The sequence below is a fragment of the Hypomesus transpacificus genome, chromosome 1 (assembly GCF_021917145.1).
Source record: "Hypomesus transpacificus isolate Combined female chromosome 1, fHypTra1, whole genome shotgun sequence".
NCBI lineage: Eukaryota > Metazoa > Chordata > Actinopteri > Osmeriformes > Osmeridae > Hypomesus > Hypomesus transpacificus.
This window is the reverse complement of record NC_061060.1, coordinates 8695593-8716500: the sequence shown is the minus strand read 5'-3', so window position 1 is coordinate 8716500 and position 20908 is coordinate 8695593. Positions and strand designations below refer to the sequence as shown.

General features: G+C 50.8%; 1 protein-coding gene across 1 annotated transcript; it reads right to left on the bottom strand.

The window, feature by feature from the left end:
* Positions 1–3: 3 nt before the first annotated feature.
* Positions 4–20780, bottom strand: med12 (mediator complex subunit 12). Its single transcript, XM_047032394.1, has 44 exons — positions 20639–20780; positions 19538–19642; positions 19240–19431; positions 18755–18914; positions 18336–18511; positions 17905–18015; positions 17311–17583; positions 16998–17144; positions 16699–16798; positions 16455–16591; positions 15955–16086; positions 15400–15526; positions 14955–15184; positions 14760–14819; positions 14466–14636; positions 14095–14239; positions 13115–13233; positions 12842–12985; positions 12500–12663; positions 12260–12391; positions 11894–12121; positions 11637–11781; positions 11431–11551; positions 9656–9766; positions 9406–9519; positions 9153–9289; positions 8033–8212; positions 7591–7662; positions 7295–7455; positions 6921–7082; positions 6630–6741; positions 6233–6322; positions 5951–6060; positions 4317–4452; positions 3907–4056; positions 3437–3805; positions 3073–3220; positions 2676–2887; positions 2403–2477; positions 2029–2252; positions 1679–1853; positions 1160–1396; positions 930–1011; positions 4–759 (listed from the first exon to the last, which is right to left on the bottom strand). Exons 1-44 carry the CDS (start codon positions 20738–20740, stop codon positions 722–724), a joined length of 6516 nt encoding a protein of 2171 aa, XP_046888350.1. The 5' UTR covers positions 20741–20780; the 3' UTR covers positions 4–721.
* Between the last annotated feature and the right edge of the window lie 128 nt (positions 20781–20908).

Below are 20908 nucleotides of genomic sequence, written 5' to 3'. Positions count from 1 at the left end.
CAATTAAATTATCAGGTGATTTTATTTCTTGAAATCAGCCTACACAGCCTGCCTGTCTCATGGATATTTGTAATTGATATGGCCTGACACAGTTTCATCATCTACTCACACATTGACACCATCATTAAGGCAGTGCAATCATGTCAATGGTACAGACATGCACCTTTCATTAGATGGAGAGTTGATCAAATCTGTTGGGAATTTGGTAGTCAGTCACCATAGAGACAGGAAACCCTACTGCATAGCGTGCTCAGTGGATCTGTCCATGGAGTCATCCTTAATATCCTATAAATGTAACAAACACAAGACCTAAAAACTGACATGATTTTTTTAATGAGAAATACACTAAACTGAAAAATTGTACAAATTGAAATAAAATAAAAAAATTGCATTATTCTTATAATTTCTTGTACTTCTTTTTTACATAAACCTTTCCATTGTTCTCCATTATCATAATATTTCACAGCACAATCCCTCCTTGGATTTCATAATTACATGACTGAAATTGAAATGGATCAAACAGCATGTTGCCTCTGTGATTGAGTCCTGCTTGTGTTCGCTTGTCCTTTTGGCCTATAGCAGTTTCCCTCCTAAGAGCCTACTCCTCTACACAGCCTGCACACAGCACTGGACGTCTGTCTGCCCAGCTACAGGCTGGGGACACTTTCACATACAGGGTCCTCTCTATCCTCCACACACACACTCATTTACACAAGCACAATCAGTAATATGAGTTGGTGTTCTGTCCAGGTTGTGTATCTGGAGACAGAAACAAAAACATGAAAGGTTTTGTGAGAATGTGAAAGATCCACACCCTGTAGCAATATTCCTAATACAATGACATAGTTGAAGGTGACTGGATCATGTAATATACTGTTTCTAGCCTACATTTTCATCAGGATAATGATAAAACAGTCAAAATGGCTTACTTGAGAGCTGTTGTTGGAGTTGCCTGACTAGTGCTGCGGTCTGCTGCTGCTGTTGAGTCTGCTGCATGCCCTGTCGAGGGAACTGGGACAAGCACACAGAAAGCACTGTAACATTTCTATTTACAACAAAAGGTTTTCCCTTCATATTGGAGAAGAATCATGGTGAAACAATATTTTCGATGACATATGATGTGCCTTGTGCTACGTCTCAGGTTTTGTGTAGGACCTACCATTGGTTGCTGAGGGGGAAGGGGCTGCATGCCCAGGGCCTGGTTCTGGTTCTGGGCTGGGGGCTGGGCCGAAGCTACCTGCTGCTGCTGGACCTGCTGAGGCTGGACCTGCTGCTGTTGGACCTGCTGAGGCTGGACCTGCTGCTGGGCCTGTTGCTGGGCCTGCTGTTGGGCCTGTTGCTGGGCCTGCTGCTGCTGTTGTTGGGCCTGTTGAGCTTGTTGCTGTTGCTGTTGGGCCTGAATGAGGGCGACATATAGGCTACTCAGTTAGAGCAAACAGTAAACTTCAATATCGAATTGAAGTCAAGTTATTCCACGCAAACATCTGAGATATAGCACACTATCTCAACCACCGTCCTGGGTTGGTCTGTCGTATCAGTTCCTATGTCCACAGTGGAGCTGTGTGTGTGCGGAGGTAGCCAATGGAGCCGTGTGTGTGCGGAGGTAGCTCGTGGAGCCGTGTGTGTGTGCGGAGGTAGCCAATGGAGCCGTGTGTGTGCGGAGGTAGCCCGTGCATACTCTGATGGCCTGCTGTCTGAGGTACTGCTGCTGCTGTGCTTGTTGCTGCTGCTGAGCCTGCTGCTGCTGCTCGGCCATCGAGGGGTTGGGTCTCATCCCCGGGTGCACCCCCTGGCCCCCCATGTGGCTCAGGCCGTGCATGATGGGAGCCTGCTGGAGGGGCTGGTGGGCAAACCTGGGGGAGAGGAAAGTTTCAGAGAGAAACAAGAGCACAGAAACACATTGCCTGCAAATACGCAGCAGCTCTAAACACTCATAAGAACTACAATAAGTGACGTCACTATTGTTCATTTGAACCTGGCCGACAGGCACTACTTTTCCCATATAACCTCAAGGAGAGAAGTACAGACCTCTGTGTGTTCTGCATGGCGTGTGCGTAGCCTGGGGCCTGCTGGTGGACGTAGCCACTGGGCCTCTGCTGCATCTGCCTCAGAGAGTCCACCACGGCCGGGTTGTTGCCAGGGTGAGAGCCCTGGAAGCTCTGGTAGGAGGGGGGGACGATGCCCCCGCCCTGGGTGGGGTGAGGCTGCATGCCCATGTGGGAGCCGTACGTGGTATAGCCCTGGGAGATGTTCTGCTGAGTGAGAAAAAAAACACAAACACAAACAAACTTGATTGAGAGGGAGGGATATGAAAAGACAAGGCTGGTGACAGTGGATAGTTCAGTGTTGTTGCAGGGATTGATTCTAAAGGAATCCTCTGCTGGTCAGTGGAGTTGACGTGCCTGGGAGGGCTGCATGGAGGTGTACTGGGGGTTGGGTACCATCTGACGCAGCTGCTGTCCCATAATGCTCTGGTTCTGAAAGCAGACGAGAGCACGTTAGTCTCCAACCTCCTGACAGACCTCTGCCTACACCCTCCACATGGAGGAACATAATTCACAGTGATTCTATCTTCAGATCAGGCAATAAGATGAAACGAATGAAACCCCCAGAACTGTGTCCAGATCCAGCTCATTACCGCCCCCCGGAGTGGAGTCTACAAACTGCAGACTCACCAGTCTGACCTGTAGCTGCTGCCTCAGTATCTGGCCCTGCGGTAAGTTTGGCTGAGGCTTGTATCCCATCGGGTACTGCTTGTCTAGTCCCATCATGCCGGGCATGCCACCCTGCATGGTGGGCATCATGCCAGGGTAGCTGGGCCGCGTGGGCCGCGTGCCCATGGGGGGGTTCCGGACTGGTCTGTAGGGCGTGTCCAGGCCAGGGCCACCTGTGGGGGGAGGGAGAAGGAGAGGGTGGGTGGGGTTGAAAAGCTGTACTAGTTCAATTCATAGGCAGTGTTATGGATCAGTGGCTGGGCTAGGGGTACACACACACTGCTACCCCAACTGAGGAGAATGTCTACAGGCATGGATGGTTGGTGTTAGTGATGACATTGAGGACGTTGAGACTGACCTGGAGGAAGAGGCTGGTTCTGGGCGTACATGCCTATGGGCTGCTGGCCGTAGCCTATCCTGCTGTAGGGGTGGTTCTGCTGGCCCATGAGTTCAGGGGGCATCCCCGTGCCATAGGGCCCTCCTCCCTGTGTACGAGTCACGTAGTCCTGGGGATACGAGGAGAACACGTCACATTTCACATCTTCCAAAAGATGGACACAATTAGCGATTACTGAACACACACACAAATTCTGAGGTAGGAGAATAGTTGACCGGTACTGATCAGCCTACCCTGGTCAGCCTACCCTGGTTAGCCTATCCTACTGTCATTGTGTGTGGTACTCTGAGCTCAGCCCCCCACCCCCCCACCCCCTCCTCCTCACATCAGTCTTGCTGGTGGAGGGAGTCTTCTTCTTCTTGCTGGATTTCTTCTTGCTGGAGTCGGAGGGCACGGTGGGAACGCTCTTCTCCGGCTTCACGGCCTCCACCATCTTCTTCTCTGGTTCCTGGGGCACGGGCGTGGGGGGCTCCTCCTCCTCGGGGGGCAGGGGGAGGGGCTCCAGGTAGTAGGTGCGGGGCTTGGGCTTCAGGTGGGTGTGGTAGAGCAGGAAGCGCTGCTGCTCCTCCAACTTGGTGACCTTCCGGTCGACCTTGACCGTACCGAACCAGCCCCAGGAGAGTGGGGCCGAGTTTTTGAGCCCCTCGAACACGTCCCAGGGAGAGATCTTCTGCTTGGTGGACACTTGGAGCCCCTGGTGGCCAACGGAATTATATTGGTTAAAAAAACTACTACGAACAACTAAAAACAGGCAAACATGTATACAGATGGTCTGTGGCAAGTGACAGCCGCTACCTCCTTCTCGAAGCCGGCTATCTTGTTGCCCTTGGTGTCGATGAGGGAGCCCTGGGGCTCACAGGTGATGACGTCCCGGGTCTGCTTGGGCAGAGGCAGCAGCTGGCGGACCTTCTCCAGGCTCTCAGACTGCCGGTCCCCCAACTCTTTCTGCAAGTCACAGAGAAACACTGTGAGACAAAAACTGATACCCTTTTGATGGACCACACTCACAACTCTACAGGAAAAAAGGATGCGTTGTTTGAGCCATTGATAAAAAAGCCTCGCATCTCTGATCACTTCAGAGAGTCCGGACCCCTAACCATCCATCTGTGGTCTTGGTAGACACAACTCAAGTGTTTTCAAGCCAAAGAAATAGACATTGTGTTGAGTCAGACTTCAAAGCGGTCGTGACCCCATGCCCTCCTCACCCTGAGCTTCTTGACCAGGTTCATGTAGGCCCTCTTGTTCTCCTCCATGCTCCCCTGAGAGATGCTGGACATGTCAGCAGCCAGCGTGCCGTTGATCAGCACACTCAGCATGTCCAGCACTGTGGTGAACAGCTCACTGGCAAACACACACACACACACGACAGAGAGATGACACAGGGTAACACACTCAAAATACTCACTAAAAGTGAAGGTAGGTATTTTCTCCAAGCTAGAGTGGCAATGTTCTGTGTGTGTGTGTGTATGCGTTTACTATATACGTATGTATGTATGCATGTATTAGGGGTGGAACGGTATGCTGAAGTCACGGTTCGGTTCATACATCACGGTTCGGTACGAGTTCGGTACAATGGAGGGAAAAGTAAAACAAACCAGGTTCCTCTATACGGGCGCATTGAAGATGACATGTACATTCCGATAGCGTCAGTGACTTTTTTTTGGGCCCTATCTGTATGTGTATCTAATGGCTGGTTAAGCACTGTAGGGAGGAGAAGTTGGACAGTTCTGTTTTGTCTCGTTCCAGTTCTTGGCACACCTGGGTGATGTGGCGTCGGTCATTGAGCACACGCCAGATGCGTGTTTCCACTCACATGCCCCACAACCAGTAACATGCAGTTATGTCTACATCAAGACTACATCAAGTCTCTCCTGCAGCCTTACACCCCCACCCGCCACCTACGGTCTTCTTCAGACAACCGCCTGGTGGTCCCACCTCTCAAGACCGCCCGGTCCCAGCACAAGCTCTTCTCCTGCCTGGCACCCCAGTGGTGGAATCAACTCCCCACCTCCATCAGAGACACGGACTGTCTCTCCACCTTCAAGAGAAGGCTCAAGACGCACTTGTTCCGGGAGTACAACGGTACTTAGGAATGGTTTGCTGAATCCAACGCTAGTTCCCTCAAGGTTCACAATGACTCTTGCCTAGACTGTTGCTCTTGTTGGTTAGTGGTAGCTGATTTAAACTGTTGTATTCTTCTTTTTTAGTTAATCCTATTTTTATTGCTTTCCTACAGGTACACCTGCACTTAGAGATTAATGTTGTGTAATTTTAACTTGTTTAACTACATGCTCTTATGGTTTCTTCCCTTTACCACTATTTTTTGGTTGTTCACAATATGTACTTCTTGTTTTTTGACTACCCGCAATGCTGTGGGGCTATCTTGTTGTTATTATCAGTGACCTATGCACTTTGTAAAGCTCTCTCTTGGAAGTCGCTTTGGATAAAAGCGTCTGCTAAATGAATAAATGTAAATGTAATGTCAGTAAGAGTTATGAGTTATGAAAGCCAGATTACCTAATTAGGCCAATATGTCAAAACAGTAAACACAGTAAACAGTACAAGCAGTAGCTTCCCCATACTCATCCTTAGTGCTGCTAGCTAGTCTGACTCACGGCGGCACCAATCAGAGCTTTAGAGCTACAGATTAGATGTCCCTAAAGAACACGAGCATGTAACAGTAGTTCCGCATTACATTACTTAACTTGCAAGCAAGTTTTATTTATTTTATACCGTGTATTCTCCCTGTAATTTCATGCACCGTGCCATTACGCCCGTACCGTACGAATACATGTATCGTTCCACCCCTAGTATGTATGTATGTGTGTGTGTGTCTTACTTGTTGGACTGCATGTCCACCGTGCCACTGCTGATGATGTCGAGGAGTAGCACGGCCCACTCAGTGGTCTGCTGGGTGCTGCGCTGCACTGTGTCAAACATCCCCCCCACCTGAGGAACAAACACACACGTGCCTTAGAGGAGCATCCAGCACATGGCTTATCCACAGACCACCAACATTATATATGATGCTTGTGAGGCCTTTCTAATCTGTCCTGAAGAAGTTCTGATGATGACAGGGTGGGGGGTAGGTGTGTGTGTGTGTGGGGGGGGGGGTTCTTACCAGATTGAGCCTCAGCTTCAGCGCCTCGTGCATCATCTGCTTGGCCTTGCAGTCGTCCTGGTACTGGTCCTCTCGCCAGTTAGTCACAATCTTGAGGGGCAACAGAACCCCGCCATCAGTCACATTACTCAGGGGCAAGATCATTCATGGAGGGAGAGGGGGAGACAGAGAAAGGGGGGAGAGGGTGAGAGCGACAGAGAGGGGGACAGATGGAGACAGAAGGAGAGGGAGACAGAGAGGGAGCGGGGAAGTGAGGGATAGAGACAGAAAGGGAAGAGAGAGAGAGACAGAAAGGGAAGAGAGAGAGAGACAGGAAGAGGGGGAGAGGCCGAGAGGGGGGAAAGATTCAGGAGACAGGAGCAGGGGGAGTGAGGGCCACACAGAGAGAGACAGGTACCTGCTGTACTTGGTTGTAGAGGGAGGTGAGGAGGCCCTCCCTCTGCTCGTCCTGGCCCTTCAGACAGGTCAGCACCAGGGACAGGAAGGGCTGCTGGCTCAGCAGAGACATACTGGGAACAAGACAGGCGGTCACCACTACAGACCACACCACTACAGACCACACCACAACACCCCGCTTCTAGAAACTTCCATCATTAGAATATCGAGAGCACAGTGCATCCGTCTACTATCTACATGAGAGCTGTACGGGAGCAGGGCGTGGCCCGTGGAGGAGAGGGCCTTTGGTTACCTCTTCTGTTTCTGCCGGTCCCTCTCCTTACGGGACGAGGAGCCCAGGTGCTGCCCCTTCTCCAGCTCCTCCCCCGCCGCCTTCAGGACGTGACCCTGCACCGACGTGGGCAGCTTGGCGATCAGGGGCGCCACCAGCCACACCCCGGACCGCTCCGACGAACTGGAGGACAGCCGGGACCAGTATGAGTGCAGGTCACACTACCAACATCTTAAGAGTTCCATTCATGTCGACCTTCATTTACTAGTACATACCAAGGGCTTGAATGAACATATCGTTAAATCTCACAGCTTACCATTAATGATGTGAGCTATTTATTATGGATGTATTTCTTATAGTATTATTCAGGTTTGAGTCGCAGGTTGTACGCCCACCTCAGCACCGGCTTGGTCTTGCTGGCGTTGTTGCTATTGGATACGGAGCTCCCCGCGCCGGCAGAGGCGTTCCCTGAGGGGTTACTGGAGTTCATCTCTGCCGACTTCTGGAACACCTCAATGGTAGCCTTGGCGATGTTCTCCAGCAGGGAGTACAGCTCCTGTGGGGGGGGGGGAGCGGCGGCACACAGAGGAGAAGTTACTCACACGCTCCCCACAGCCCGGAAGTGTGTGAGTGGGAGGACAGTATAGAGGAGCGGTGGAGGGAAAAGGGAAAGGAGAGCGAGAAGCCTTACGTTGTTGGTGCTCTGCTTAATCATGAGCTGCAGCTCCAGGGAGGACTGTCTCATGGTCCACTGGTCCATGTTCTGAAGAGAGAGGAGCGAGAGACAGCTGTTGGAAGCATTCCCAGTGGCGGCAACATTTCACTGACTGATTTCTCGACTGCATGTTGTCCCTGCTGTATCCAGTGGATGGCAGTAGTGCAACACCGACCCACAGTCAAGAGATGGCAGAACTGACGTCAAATAAACACCCCAGGTTTGTGTCTTCTTACTTTATACCGTGACAAGAGCCAAAAAAACGTAACTTGTCTGTTACAGTGAGGGGTGACCAGGATACATTTACTTTAATGATATGAACTGAACATCTGCTCATGGGCTTCCTCTAAAGGGTATCGGTGCATGCACCGCTGGGCGTGGCGTCTGTGTGCAGGGTGTGGGGGGGCTGCGTGGGGACCTGCAGGATGCGTTTGATGCGCTGCCTCTGGGGGTTGTCTCCCTCGTCGCTGTCCAGCTGGCGGTGGGGGTAGCAGATGAGCTGCAGCAGCCGCTGGGCCTGGATGTTCACCAGCACGGGGTCCTGCAGGGCACTGCTGTCCTCCGACAGGGACTTCAGACAGCGCTCACCCACCCACTCCTAAGAGAGGGGCGGGGGGAGACGGGCGGACAGAGAGATGAAGGGGGAGAGAGAAAGGGAGACAAGAGGGGGGGGGGGGGGGGGGGGGAGATGAAGGGGAAGACAGACAACAGGGAAACAGAGAGAGTTCAGAGGAAATGTGACCCCGGAAATGTTAAGGGTTGTTTTTGTACCTTGTAATAAGCTTAGTTGAACAACAGCTGAGGCCGGGGCCTTGTAAACACTAGAACCCAGTGAGTCATCTGCAGACAGCTCCTCCACTCCAGCAGCTGACACTGACGACATGACTCGACACATAAGCTCGAAAAACCAAGCCCCGGCTGACTTAGAAGCCTGTGTGGCCTTTAGCATGAGTTCCATTTGCCCATTGAAACAGAGTGGGTTATCTGATAGGAATGGTCGGGGTGTGTGTGTGTGTGTGTGAGTGTGGCGGGGGGGGGTCAGGGTCACCCTGGCCTCTCAAGAGCTCAACAGATGCTTTGTAAGCTGAACCACGGGAGGGTGCAGCGCAGCACGAGCAGCAGCAGTCAGGCTGCAGCAGTCAGCCTCCCAAACTAAAACACTGGGATGTGTTCTCAGCCCTGAGGCCATTAGAGGCCAGCTGGGCTACCTCAGCCCTGAAGCCATTAGAGACCAGCTGGGCTAACTGACAGTCTCTCCGCTGGCCTATCTGAACTGTGACCCACACAGTCCAGACTCCCTCTTCACTCAGCTACTGGTAAACTCCCTCTCTGCCGCAAACATGGAGGAGGCAGCGTTTAGAAACATCTATAAATGAGGGAGATTCTTACTGTTATGAATGAGGTACTTCTGGGTCCTTGATGTTCTGTACTTGCGCTATGTTGCTTTGATTGAAAGTGTCCGATAAAGGGATCAACTGTATCAGTGTACTGGGCGATACCCTGGCGGGAGAGGCTGTGCTCTGCTCGTGTTTCCTCACCTGTTGACAGATGCTCTTCAGCACATACTTGGCGTACACATCCAGGCTGGCTGTTTCTATGGAGACCGTGCGTCCCCCTGAGATGTCGTCGAGGCCGGCGGGGTGAGACAGGCCCGAGCCCCGGAGCTCAGCGTCCCCTGGGAGGAGGAAACAGGAAGTAGAGGTCTTTCACTGGAGGACCTCATCTGGTCACACCAGGCTGGTCAATTGGGGGAATTTTGTCACGAAAATGTCTTATTCCGTGGAGTCTTACCCAGCATGAAGACTGCCTTTAAGACAGCGAAGACCGCCCCCACGACAATGCTGTTCTGAGAGGCCGCCAGCAGGTGGCGATCACACGACGAACGGATCCCTACAGAGGATTTATCTGAACAGGACCAAGAAACGCAATCTATTGTATTTTTCAAATGAGCAGCGAGATATTTCTACAAGGCAGCTTCAGAGAGAGAGGCGTGGAGGTATGGCTGTGGCCAGCTGTGCCTGCGTGCGTGTGTGTTGGCTACCTGACTTGGCACCATCTTGGGGACAGGGGTTTCTCTGAGGGGTCTTGAAGAGGTGAAGGAGGATCCTGCAGGTGAGACGAGCTCCAGGTTCAGAGTCCTGCTCGCTGCAGGCTGAGGGACACACACACACACACACACACACACACACACAGAGAGGCACAGACACAGACACACACACACACACAGACACATACACACAGACACACAGAGAGACACAGACACACACACACACAGACACACATTGGATTTAGCAGTGTTCGTAAACTATTTGCCTATTCACAAACCCGGTAGTCCCGTCTGAGTGCTTACATGTTGCCATGCATAGTGCCAAGATCACAGTGAGTTTTCAACATTGTGTTATACAGTTAGGGAAACTCTGAAACACCAAAGTATTTGTTTTTCTCTTCATTGGGTCCTTCCTGGCTTGGTCACCTACAGCTGTTCTCAATGGATGAGTTTTAGAAAGGTCAGGGGCAACCGATGTCAAAGTTCAAACAAATGAACTTTGAGCGCAGCACTCTGCGAGAATTTCAAGCAATGTGCCACGCCAAGGGTAGCGCTCTACTGCATAGCTCGGCTTCAGCACTCTCCCCAGAGGAAAAAACTATAGCACAGCCAGCACGGAGCGGTCTGCACGCTGATCATGTGTCACCGCCTGCACTCACATCTGTGAAATAGCTGACACCCTGTCAAAGGAACGGGCCATGGTGTGCCTCTATGGTCAATTCTGCACAACAAGGCAATTAATACAACGTGAAATGTGCTTCCCCACCCTGGGCCCTGGGAGAGTGGTGAAGTGTGAATCCTAAAAGCCAGCATGGAGCAGGCTGAGGAGAGGACACATGGCTGAGCGGTGAGAGGGCGAGACAAGCTGGGAGCTGGCACGTGCAGAGAGACCAACAGCCGTTCTCATCGACATGACTGAATGGGGCCTTGTCCAGCAGAGAGAAAGAGAGAGTGAGAAAGTGAGAAGAGGAGAGAGCAAGAGAGAGCAGGACAGCTTGACCGTGGAGGACAGTTCCCTGGCCCTGGCACAAAGCACAGAGGCTGCTGAAGGGAGTGTGTGTGTGTGTGTGTGTGTGTGTGTGTGAGGGGGTGGGGTGGGGTGTGTGTGGACAGAGATCAGACACGGAGTGTGTTTACTCCTTTCAGACTGAAGTGATGCATCACGGAGCTTGGTGTTTCTTCAAAAGCTCCATTGGCGGGACTCAGTGTGCTGTTAACCCATTTATAATGCCTGTTAGCTGTGAGCTTTGGGCAGATTAAATATAGATCTTTAGGAGAAGCGCAGACGTGAAACTGAGGCAGCGTCTGGGAACCCAGAGGGAGAGAGAGCGTGGAAGAGAGAGGGAGGGAGAGAGACTGAGAGGAGAACATGAGGGGGGTGAAGAAAAGAAAAGAGGGATGGAGAGAAAGAGAAATGTAGAGAGTGAGGGGGGTTGAGGAATAGAGAGAAAAAGGGATAGAGAGAGATGGTGAGAGGGGTGGGGAAAAGAGAGAAAGAGTGATGAAAAGAAAGACAGATGTAGAGAGGGGGGGTTGAGGAAATAGAGAAAACAAGGGAAATAGAGAGGAAGAGACACTCACCAGCATTGAGGAGAGAGAGGATGGGAGATAGAGAATGAGACACTCACCAGCATTGAGGAGAGAGGGGATGGGAGATAGAGAAAGAGACACTCACCAGCATTGAGGAGAGAGGGGATGGGAGATAGAGAAAGAGACACTCACCAGCATTGAGGAGAGAGGGGATGGGAGATAGAGAAAGAGACACTCACCAGCATTGAGGAGAGAGGGGATGGCCACACAGCGGACCAGGTCCTCCAGGAGCAGACACTGCCGGGCGATGAGGATCGCCACGAAGGTTGCCAAGGAGTCGTGGAATGACAGATCACTCACCTAGGAGATAAACACCACATTAAAGCAAACACGTGTTCGTGTGTGTGTGTGTGTGTGCAGACCGTAGAGTGTCAGACAGACTCACATCCACGTTACACAGCAGGTCGTTGAAGCCGCAGTTGCCGTTGTTGGAGGAGCAGCAGAGGGCTTTGAGGATGCCCAGCCACTCAGCGCTGAGAGAGCGGCAGTAGGCCGTCAGCTCCGCGCACAGGATCCCTATGTCGTTCACCCTGCACACACACAGACACACGCTCAGCATCCCCAGCCCACACACAGCCCCAACACCCAGGCCTCTCCCCTGTGAGAAGGGGGGGGGGGGAGATTCCGGAAAGTGCCCCTTGCCTCTCTGGGTCGCGGTGGTCCACACACACGTCCATGAGCACGTTGCAGACAAAGCTGTAGCGGTTGGCGGGGCTGTCGTTGAGGATCTTGCCCACCATGGAGTGGTTGAAGTTGTGGGCCGAGGGGTTGGCGATGGCCTCCATCATGAACACGGGGTCCCACAGCATGTTGGAGTCGGACGGGTCGATGTTGCAGTAGATGGAGTTCTTCACCTTGGAGCAGAACTCGCTGCAAGGGAGGAAAGAGGGAGGGAAAGAAAGAAAAAGATGTCGGAATTATTTGTGAATGCAGAACGAAAGAGTCGTTGTGCTTCTTGTGACTGGTGTGGTCTGCAGCGGTCACCATGATGGGGGTCTGGTGGCTCACCTGAAGATCTCTCCAAACTTGCTCTTGAGGTGGCTGCAGGAGGTATAGAGGTCGTACAGGTAGGCCAGGATACAGCGCTCTGCCGAGGAGCAGTCTGCTGGGTTCACTCCCGACTTCACCACGATACGCAACCTGGAAACACACACACAGTTCATCAGGTTAGGAACACCGTCCTGCCACATTCAGGCTGGGTTTTTTCCCCACGAGGGTGGAGGGGAGGCTGGGCGAGGGCGGACCTACCCGTCGAACACCTGTGCGGTCTGCTCGGGGTTGAGGATGAGGCAGGAGTGGTACCTGCGCAGCACGGCTACGATGCACAGACACAGACCTGTGGTGTAGCTGCCCACCAGGCTGGACGACTTCAACAGCAGCTCCGCCTCCACCAGGCTCAGCTCGTTCAGCAGCTACACACACAAACACACACACACAAACAAACAAACACACGGATAGATAAAGGGACATGCAAGCAGTTTACAAAATAACAAAACAGAAAGACATGTTTAGGAACCACATCAAATCAAACTTCCCACAGAGATGTTCTATTCAGTTTCCAATCCTTGCTGACAGATGACGGAAAAGTACCTGAATAGCAAAGTCTATGAGGCCACTAATGTTGAGGGAGTACTCCATGAGGTCAAAGATGAACTGAATGTGTTGGACCAGGGGCAGGTGATAGGACATCCCTAAGGCAAAGCTGGTGATCTGTTCCAGAACATTCCTGGACACCTGCTCGGACCCAACACAGGAAACAACAACAGGGGCGTTCACATGTCTGCACCGACGCTGAGGAAATATCAGGGAGGAAATATCAAGCATAGTTGGAATAACTTGGGGCCCTCTGGTGAGAGTGCTGACCTGAGAGGTGACCTGGTGCTGGTCAAAGTGGGAGAGGTGCTGGAATTTGGAGAAGATGTCTTCTGCTGTAGGGAAGGCCTCTGGCTTACTCTTCTTCCTCTTCTGTCCTTCCTCCCCTCCTGAGAGACAAAGAAAGAGACAGAGAGGGAGGGAGAGACAGACAGAGAGACAGATGGAGAGACAGAGAGGGAGAGAATTCCATCGTCCATGGTTAAAGAATTCCATCAAGGCTGAGAAATTGAATTAGGCTTAAGTCCAATAACATCATGGAATTTAAAAAAAATACTACACAAAAACCAAGAGAGCAAGTGTAAATGAATAATGCTTGTCACCCTGAGATCGTCAGTTTGAGTACCCTGGGCTTGAGTGACAGAGGCAAAAGTGTGTGTCATTATACCTTTCAGACCTGTAGTCAGCCTGCTAAGGTCGTATGCTAACAAGATAGAATGGGTGATTGTGGACTGAGCTATTAGCATAGAAATAGGACGACATGAATATTGAGTGAGAAGAGCCCCTGGCGGTAATGAAGTGGGGGGCGGGGGGGGGGGAGGATGCATTTAATAATGAAAGGCAAAGACACACAGAGTGCAGAGGGGAGATATGACGGTTGCTAACGCCAGTGTTGAACTAGGAAGTCAAGGATCAGATATGTGTTAACAACAGAGATGACCGCATTCGTCTCCACAATGTTTGCAAGATAACATTAGAGTCTGCACAAACGCACGCGCACACGACTATCTGTTGAACACAGAACAGCAACATCCTTATCGAACACAGCTGCAGCAACGACACTCTCCCCATTCCAAGAACGAGCAACACGGTCTCGACCTGAAACACGAGTGAGAAACGAAAGTGGAGCCGACAGCGCGGGTCACTTCCGGCCAGGACGACAACAGGCTCTCAGAAAGGGAACAGAAACAGGAAGTGGCATCAGCTGTTCCATCAGTCAGAGAGCGAGCGCTCCCCCAGTGGGAGCTTACCTGTCTCGGCCGTGCTCTTGCGGTTGAGCACCTTCAGGATGTCTTTGGTGATTTTCTTGATGGCGTGCCGCGCCTCGTCCCTCTGCTTGCCCACGCCGTAGAGCACCACCAGGCGCTGGTTACACTCGTGACTGGCGCTCTCCTCCTGTGGGAACAGGGACAGTGAGGCCCACTTCCGCAGAAGACCCAGTTCACACCCTAGATAGACTGTCCTATCGGTGATGGGTGAACTCAGTGGAAAATGACAACAGAGCAAGAGGTCACAGGGTTCAAGACCACCCCCCCCCCCCCCCTCCTGCCCCCTTCTCTCCTGCTCAACGGAATGAAGGCATCGGCGTCTCCGGGTTGTGAGGCGTGCTAGTGCAGCTTACCTGAGGGATGGGGAAGTGAGTGGCGTATTGGATGTGGCGGGGCTGTTCGTACACCAGGGGGAACACGGGGTCCAGACCCTTGTCCTTGCTGCCGCCCTTCCCCTCCTGCTCCGGGGCAGGCTTCTCGGGGGAGGGGCTGCCTTTGGACTCGTGCATCGGGGGTGAAAACATCTGCGAGACGGCAGGAGGAGGGGTTTCCATGGTTACCAAAAGGCGGCAGACGGAAGAGATGTTCCCGTGTGGATGGAGATCACATGGCGGAGCCAGGGTGAACACTTCAGGAAAAGGACTTACCTCATCGAAGTTAGCGCTGGAGTTGTGATCGATCTCCATGGACTCTGAAAGACCAGCGTCCTGAAACAGGAGAGAAAGAAAGAGCTGGTGTTATTTCCCCCCCCAGCCAGGCTGGTGGGTGTAAACACAGTAAAACGACAGCAGATCATCATCGTCAGCGTCCTCATCAAACGACAGCAGATGCAACCAACGTACCTCCATCTTGCCACTGTTGCCGGCCTCCTGCTCCTTGCGTTCCGATTCATCCGAGGGCTCGTCACTCGGGGAACGGGGGCGGGGCAGGTGAGAGTCGGAGGCCAGGTCGCCACGGGAGATGAGCGTGCACATGTAGATGTTGTGTGAGAAGACGTCGTGGCGAATCAGCTCGCAGAAAAGCAGGACCAGGTTGGAAAACTCCACCCTCTCGCTCTCGTTCCCCGGCTCGGCTGAACAGAGAGAGACAGAGAATCACTGCCACTACAATCTCCACGCAAAGCACTGAACACAAACAACAAGGCTTATTTCATCATCTCTACCGAAGCTTGAAACTAAACGTGTTTAAAAAACCACAAACCACATCAGTCCCGACGAGCCCTGGTAAGGAGGTTAAAGAGTAAATCAAGCTGAGGGAACAGACTAGGAGGATGGAGGTTGCACTCACTGAGGGTGGGAGCCTGGGTGTCCAGGAACTGTAGGAGGACGTCCTGAAACACGGGCAGCGTGGCAGCAGACAGCGAGCCTGACGACACCGAGCCCTTCTCATCCACCACCTCCGACTCCCCGCACCGCTGGAAACACACACACACACCACAACACCACGACACGGACGCAGTGTGTCAGAACCACCGTGTGAAACGATAAACATTTTGGCTGTGTTGGGTTTTAACACTATGGATTACAATCTGTCCATGACAGCTGTTACTGAGTGAGGGTGTTAATAACCCATTTACAGAAGCACTGTGAAAAGCTGACAAGCATTCAAAAAGGAACAGCCCTTTGGACCTACTGGGTAAACTAGGCAATACATCAGCAAAAAAGGTTTCCAATATCCTCACTTTTATTTTTAGGAAGCATGCCACCTTTCAGAATGCTTAGACAAGCGACAAAAGGATTCACATCAGTGACTGTGAATGTGCCACCGTGGACTAACAGGGAGCAGATTCCCGTTGCCATGGAGCGTTGAGAGCGTGACAGAGAAGGGGACAGGGAGTCTCACCTCAGCCTCGATCTCAGCCTGCCTCTTCTCCAGCAGCTTGGCCACCACCATGGCCCTGTGCCTACCTGACCTCTTACAGCACACCGCCCACTCGCACAGCAGGGTGACCACTGCGTCATCGTCAGGGGACATCTGCAGAAACAAACACACGTCTGTTCATGCTCAACGGGACGGGCCCCCTCCAAATATACGCCTGAGAGCAATTTCAGGATTCGGGGCCGTTGAAACCTGCTTCTGCAAATGATCAATTCAGCCATTACCAACCCTCCTAAAACTCCTACTGTTTATTGTTACAGTCCAATATTATAACAATATTGACAGAGAGGATAGTCCAGAGATTCTGTCTGGCACTTGTAAAGGTCATTTTGGCATTGTGACAAATGCTTTTGTAATTGTTAGCCTTCTACTTAGACTTGGCATTTTGCCTTGTCATATCATACTGAATTTAGTGATTGTGAGCTCAATTAAATGCAACCACTGCACATCTCAAAACTTTTTACCTCATGGCCATCTTTGCTCTGGCCCGAACCGAAGATTCGGTTGTAAAGAGAATCCAGGGAGTTGCTGAAGTCGGATTTCTCAAAGCTGTGGTTGTCTAAAACCTCCAACGTGTGCAGGACCCTCCCAATGGTGAAACCTAAAGATAGACCAGGAACAAGTACAGAATGAATTCACTGCTATAAAATGCTTGTTTGTCGGTTGTCAAATGTCTCAACTGAGGTCCTATTTATTAAGTGTCCTTACCAGCAGTTGTCTCCTGGCACTTGTCAAACGACCACCTGAACTCCACCGCCTGGCCTCTCTCCTTTATCTGCTCCTCGATTTCTCGCACCTTGGCACGGACCTGTGGTTGAACCGGACACCAGCAGATAAGATATCAGTCCTGCCAGCCAGGGCCATAAACATGCAACGAGGACCAGCAGAGAAAACGACAGAATGTTTCAGGTAGTCCGGTCATTCTTAGGCTACGCTACATCTACCGGTGTTGTCACGAGCCTAGAGCCACGAGTGTCCTGAAGCAAAGGATGTGAACCCCAGCAGACCTGCTGTGTGAAGGTGATGGTGCCCCCCGGCATGGGCAGGTTGGAGGGGGCGATGGGCAGCAGGTCCAGGGGAGAGCCCGTCTTGTTCCTGCTGTCTGTTAGAGAGTAGTGCCACACCAGCGCACTGGGACAGCACAGCACGATACTCTGAGGAAGACACAGGCAGGAGCGCACAGCATGACTAACCCGGCTGAGCATTCACGCCGTGCAAAACGCTGCCACAGCATGCAAATCGAGGCCTGCCGTATGAAATCACCATCCACCGCCATCTCACACAACCATGCCTGACTATAACGAGTGCGGGTGAGTGTACCTGGAGCATGCAGCTGAGGCCGTACACCAGGGGCCTGTGTTGAGGGCAGATGTAAAAGTCTGTGAAGGGCGTCGGGGGCTGGTTCCCTCCCGCCGGCTGGGAGGTTGGCGTGGGCGGCAGGGCATTGCCTGGCTGGGCCAGGATGCCATGGGCCGGGTGTCCTCCTGTGCCTGGCCCCAGACTCCCATCACTTAGCAGCAGGTTGAGGCGACGCGTGCAAAAGTACGCCAGCCTCCGCGACAGGTAGGCCGACTGCACAAACTCCCCTGAGTACTGAGGAGAGACAAAGAATCCAAACGTCACCCTCCTTGAAGGTCAATGGTATCGCTACATTAACTTAATCAGCATTTCAAAATTCAGTCCAAATTGAGCTGTGCTTTATGAATAACCAGGGAATTAAACCAGTCAGAAGATGGAGGGATATTACAGAGATAAAGATGGGGGAGGTATATGAAGGGGATGTAGATAGAGGAGGTTTATGAAGGAGAGGAAGATGGAGGTTTATAAAGGAGAGGAAGATGGAGCAGGTATCTGAAGGAGAGGAAGATGGAGGAGGTATATGAAGGGGATGCAGATGGAGGTTTATGGGTGCACCTGTAGCAGGAGCGGCAGCAGCAGTTTGAGAAGCTCATCTTCACCAGGCCGGACTTTCTCAAAGCATTCCAGCACCCACGTCAGGAACTCATGTCTGTCTAGCATACCATCCTGGAGACACACATCTTATTATTAGCAATGGTCTTTACATTTACATTATGTACAAATAGTACATATAGAAGACCAAAGATGAAAAGTGCATAGTTCTACAGTATTTCAGTGGTCAGAGTCAAGGAACAGCCTACATTTACCAGCCACATTGCAAAGTATTCAACAAAGCCCAACGCAGACACTAAACAACATAAAGCCTATGGTGATAAGCTACAGCTAGACAATGTATAATAGTTACTTTACTTTTTCCAAGCACATCAGCCATGGGGAAAAAACCCGCTGTGTAATGAGGAGCCAGATGGATGCAAGGGCGTGCTGACCTGGAACATGAACATGGCTAGCTTCTCGTTGTACTCCCACTGCTTCATGGCTGTCTCCACCTCAGCAGGGGTGGCCGGCAGGGGGGAGCCGCAGCCTTGGCTGGGGGACTGCCGGTAGAAGTCAGCCACCTTCTGGAGTTGCTCCCACAGGTACTTAGTAATAATTTGAGTCCATTCTGCAGACAGAGGATAGGGTTGAATGCTTCCCTGAGGGTAGTCCTGAGACGCACAGCTGCACAAACCCCTGGGAGAGTTCTTCTAATCGTATCTTCTCACAGAGCAGTGGAGACAGTCAGGGTACTAGACAATGGTTAACTATTAATAGGCATCACTTTCCCCCCCAGCTTCTTCCTTATGATTTCATTCGTGAAACTAAATCAGTGCCAATCTAACAGATGATCTGTTATGTGGTTGTTTACCTATGCAGGGGTCAATCACATGCCGCTTCTTGACTTTTGTTTCTGTGATGGCAGCGTGATATGCACAGGTCATTTTTATCATCCATGCTGAACGCATAACAGGGACTGTGTATTTTGCCAAGTAGCCAAACACTTCTTCTTTCTTGCTGAAAATTGGCACCTGTACACAAAATCAAACCAGCTTTTAAAACACATGTTGTGTTTGCACTATACACAACAACATAATAATAATGTCAGGCAGAATTCTGAGGTTTCTCAATTCTCATGTCTTTATATAGCAAGAAAAACTTGACGTCAAAGATGCCCCACACCAGTTATTCACAGTCGAACAAGCTAGGAGCAACACAGAGGTGTACCAACATGATGTCCAGTTCTTCCTGCAATGTTCCATCCATTACACATAATAAGTTGATTTTCTGAGGATACAACTTCCGCTCATAGGTCAAATCTATTCACTGATTTACAGGAGTGGTCCAGAATCCTACCTTCTTCGCCAGCTGGGTGAGAGCTTTGGTCCCTGCTAAGTCTGTAAACCAGTTATTGATTGAGCTCTGTGATCTCGCTGTGACAAGCCAAAAATTGTCCTTCTGGTTAACTTGTGGCTTTCTTTTTCCTGTGTCTGGAAATGTGTTGTAGCGCAGCTTCTCTGCAATGATGCTGCTGAAATTTGAACTGATCTGTTGGGGGAAATGCATTCAGCAATGGTCACCTGGTTGAATGATGCATAGATTTATGAACAATTTGAAAAGGAAACTGATATTTTGCTACTTGGAAACTAGTTACCTTTGAGGGGTTGAAGTTAACATTTTTTGCACTGCCATGTTCATCTCCAGACACTGCTGGTTGATTATTAAATCCTTGCTTTACATTCAACGCAGTTAATTCATCCTGAAATAAAAAGGATCAAGTTATTCCCTAGTATGGAAGAAGCATAAAGCACAACCCAAACCACCACTACATGCAATGTGAATGTGTAAAAACTGCACTCTCACGGCTGCAGTTTCTAAGATGATTTATGTACTTAGTGGCCTTAACACTGATGTGATATCAAGGATGACCAAGTAAGCTAATCCTTTATTTCAGATATGTTTACGGTGGTTATGTAGCATGCTAGCAATACACCCCTGAAATAACCGCAAGCCAAATTTTTGCCAAAGACATTTGACAGTCGATGTGGGCTAGACCTAATTACCGTTGGTTTAACTAGCTAGAGCTAACTGGAACATTTTAATCCGAGTAAAACAACAGCAAGCAAACCTGTTCGTAAATGTGCTTGCTACTAGGCTTGATTTGTGCGACACCAATAAGGTGCAACATGAGATTATAACACCCGAGCTATACACCATAAGCAAAAGCTAGCTAGATATGATAACTATCATATATTCTAGTGAGTAGGTTGAAAGCTAGCACCAGCTAGCAAAGCCAGCAGCATCAAGCTAGCTGGGTACTGTGGTTTAGCTACATGATTTGGAAGTCATGTTATTCTGGCGTTAGTCTTGCTAGCTCTCGTTAGCCAATGGGAATGGTAAAAAATGCATCAATAAATATGTACCTAATACAATAAGATGTTTAAAACAAAATGGCTAGGAAGCAATAGTTTAGCGAACAAGCAGGATAACTGTATGGTGATGTTTTTGAGGTGATGTAGCTCAGCAAGCTTGACAAACCAAGATGCTGCTCATTGTTATTGTAGTTAGCCTACTGGCTAGGGACTCTAGTACCGCTAGCGGCTGGCTAAAAGGCCTGAGCCGTCTGGAGAGACTTTGTAGCCAGCTAGCTGGCTAGCCATACGTCGTAGATACTGGGTCTTCTTTCGAAATACGTCGTTACTGTTCAAAACTATGGCATTATTATATATATGCAATACAAAACAAAAACACACACCTCTTTTTGCTTCGGGTCCTGTGGGTAAACGTCCGGAGGTCCAAGTCGTGGCCGCTTCAGGGGCCGGTTTTCGTAACTTAGGATCCCGAAAGCAGCCATCATCCAGCGGCATCACAGCCTAGGCTTTCCCCTTTCCGTTCGAGTCTTGGAAGCCGGAAGGACGCCGTTAGAGACGGAACAATTCAAACATCCCATCATACCTCACTTCGCCGATGGTGTTATAATGTATCATTTGTTCGGAGTCTTAAACTGTTTCAAATAAAAAACGTC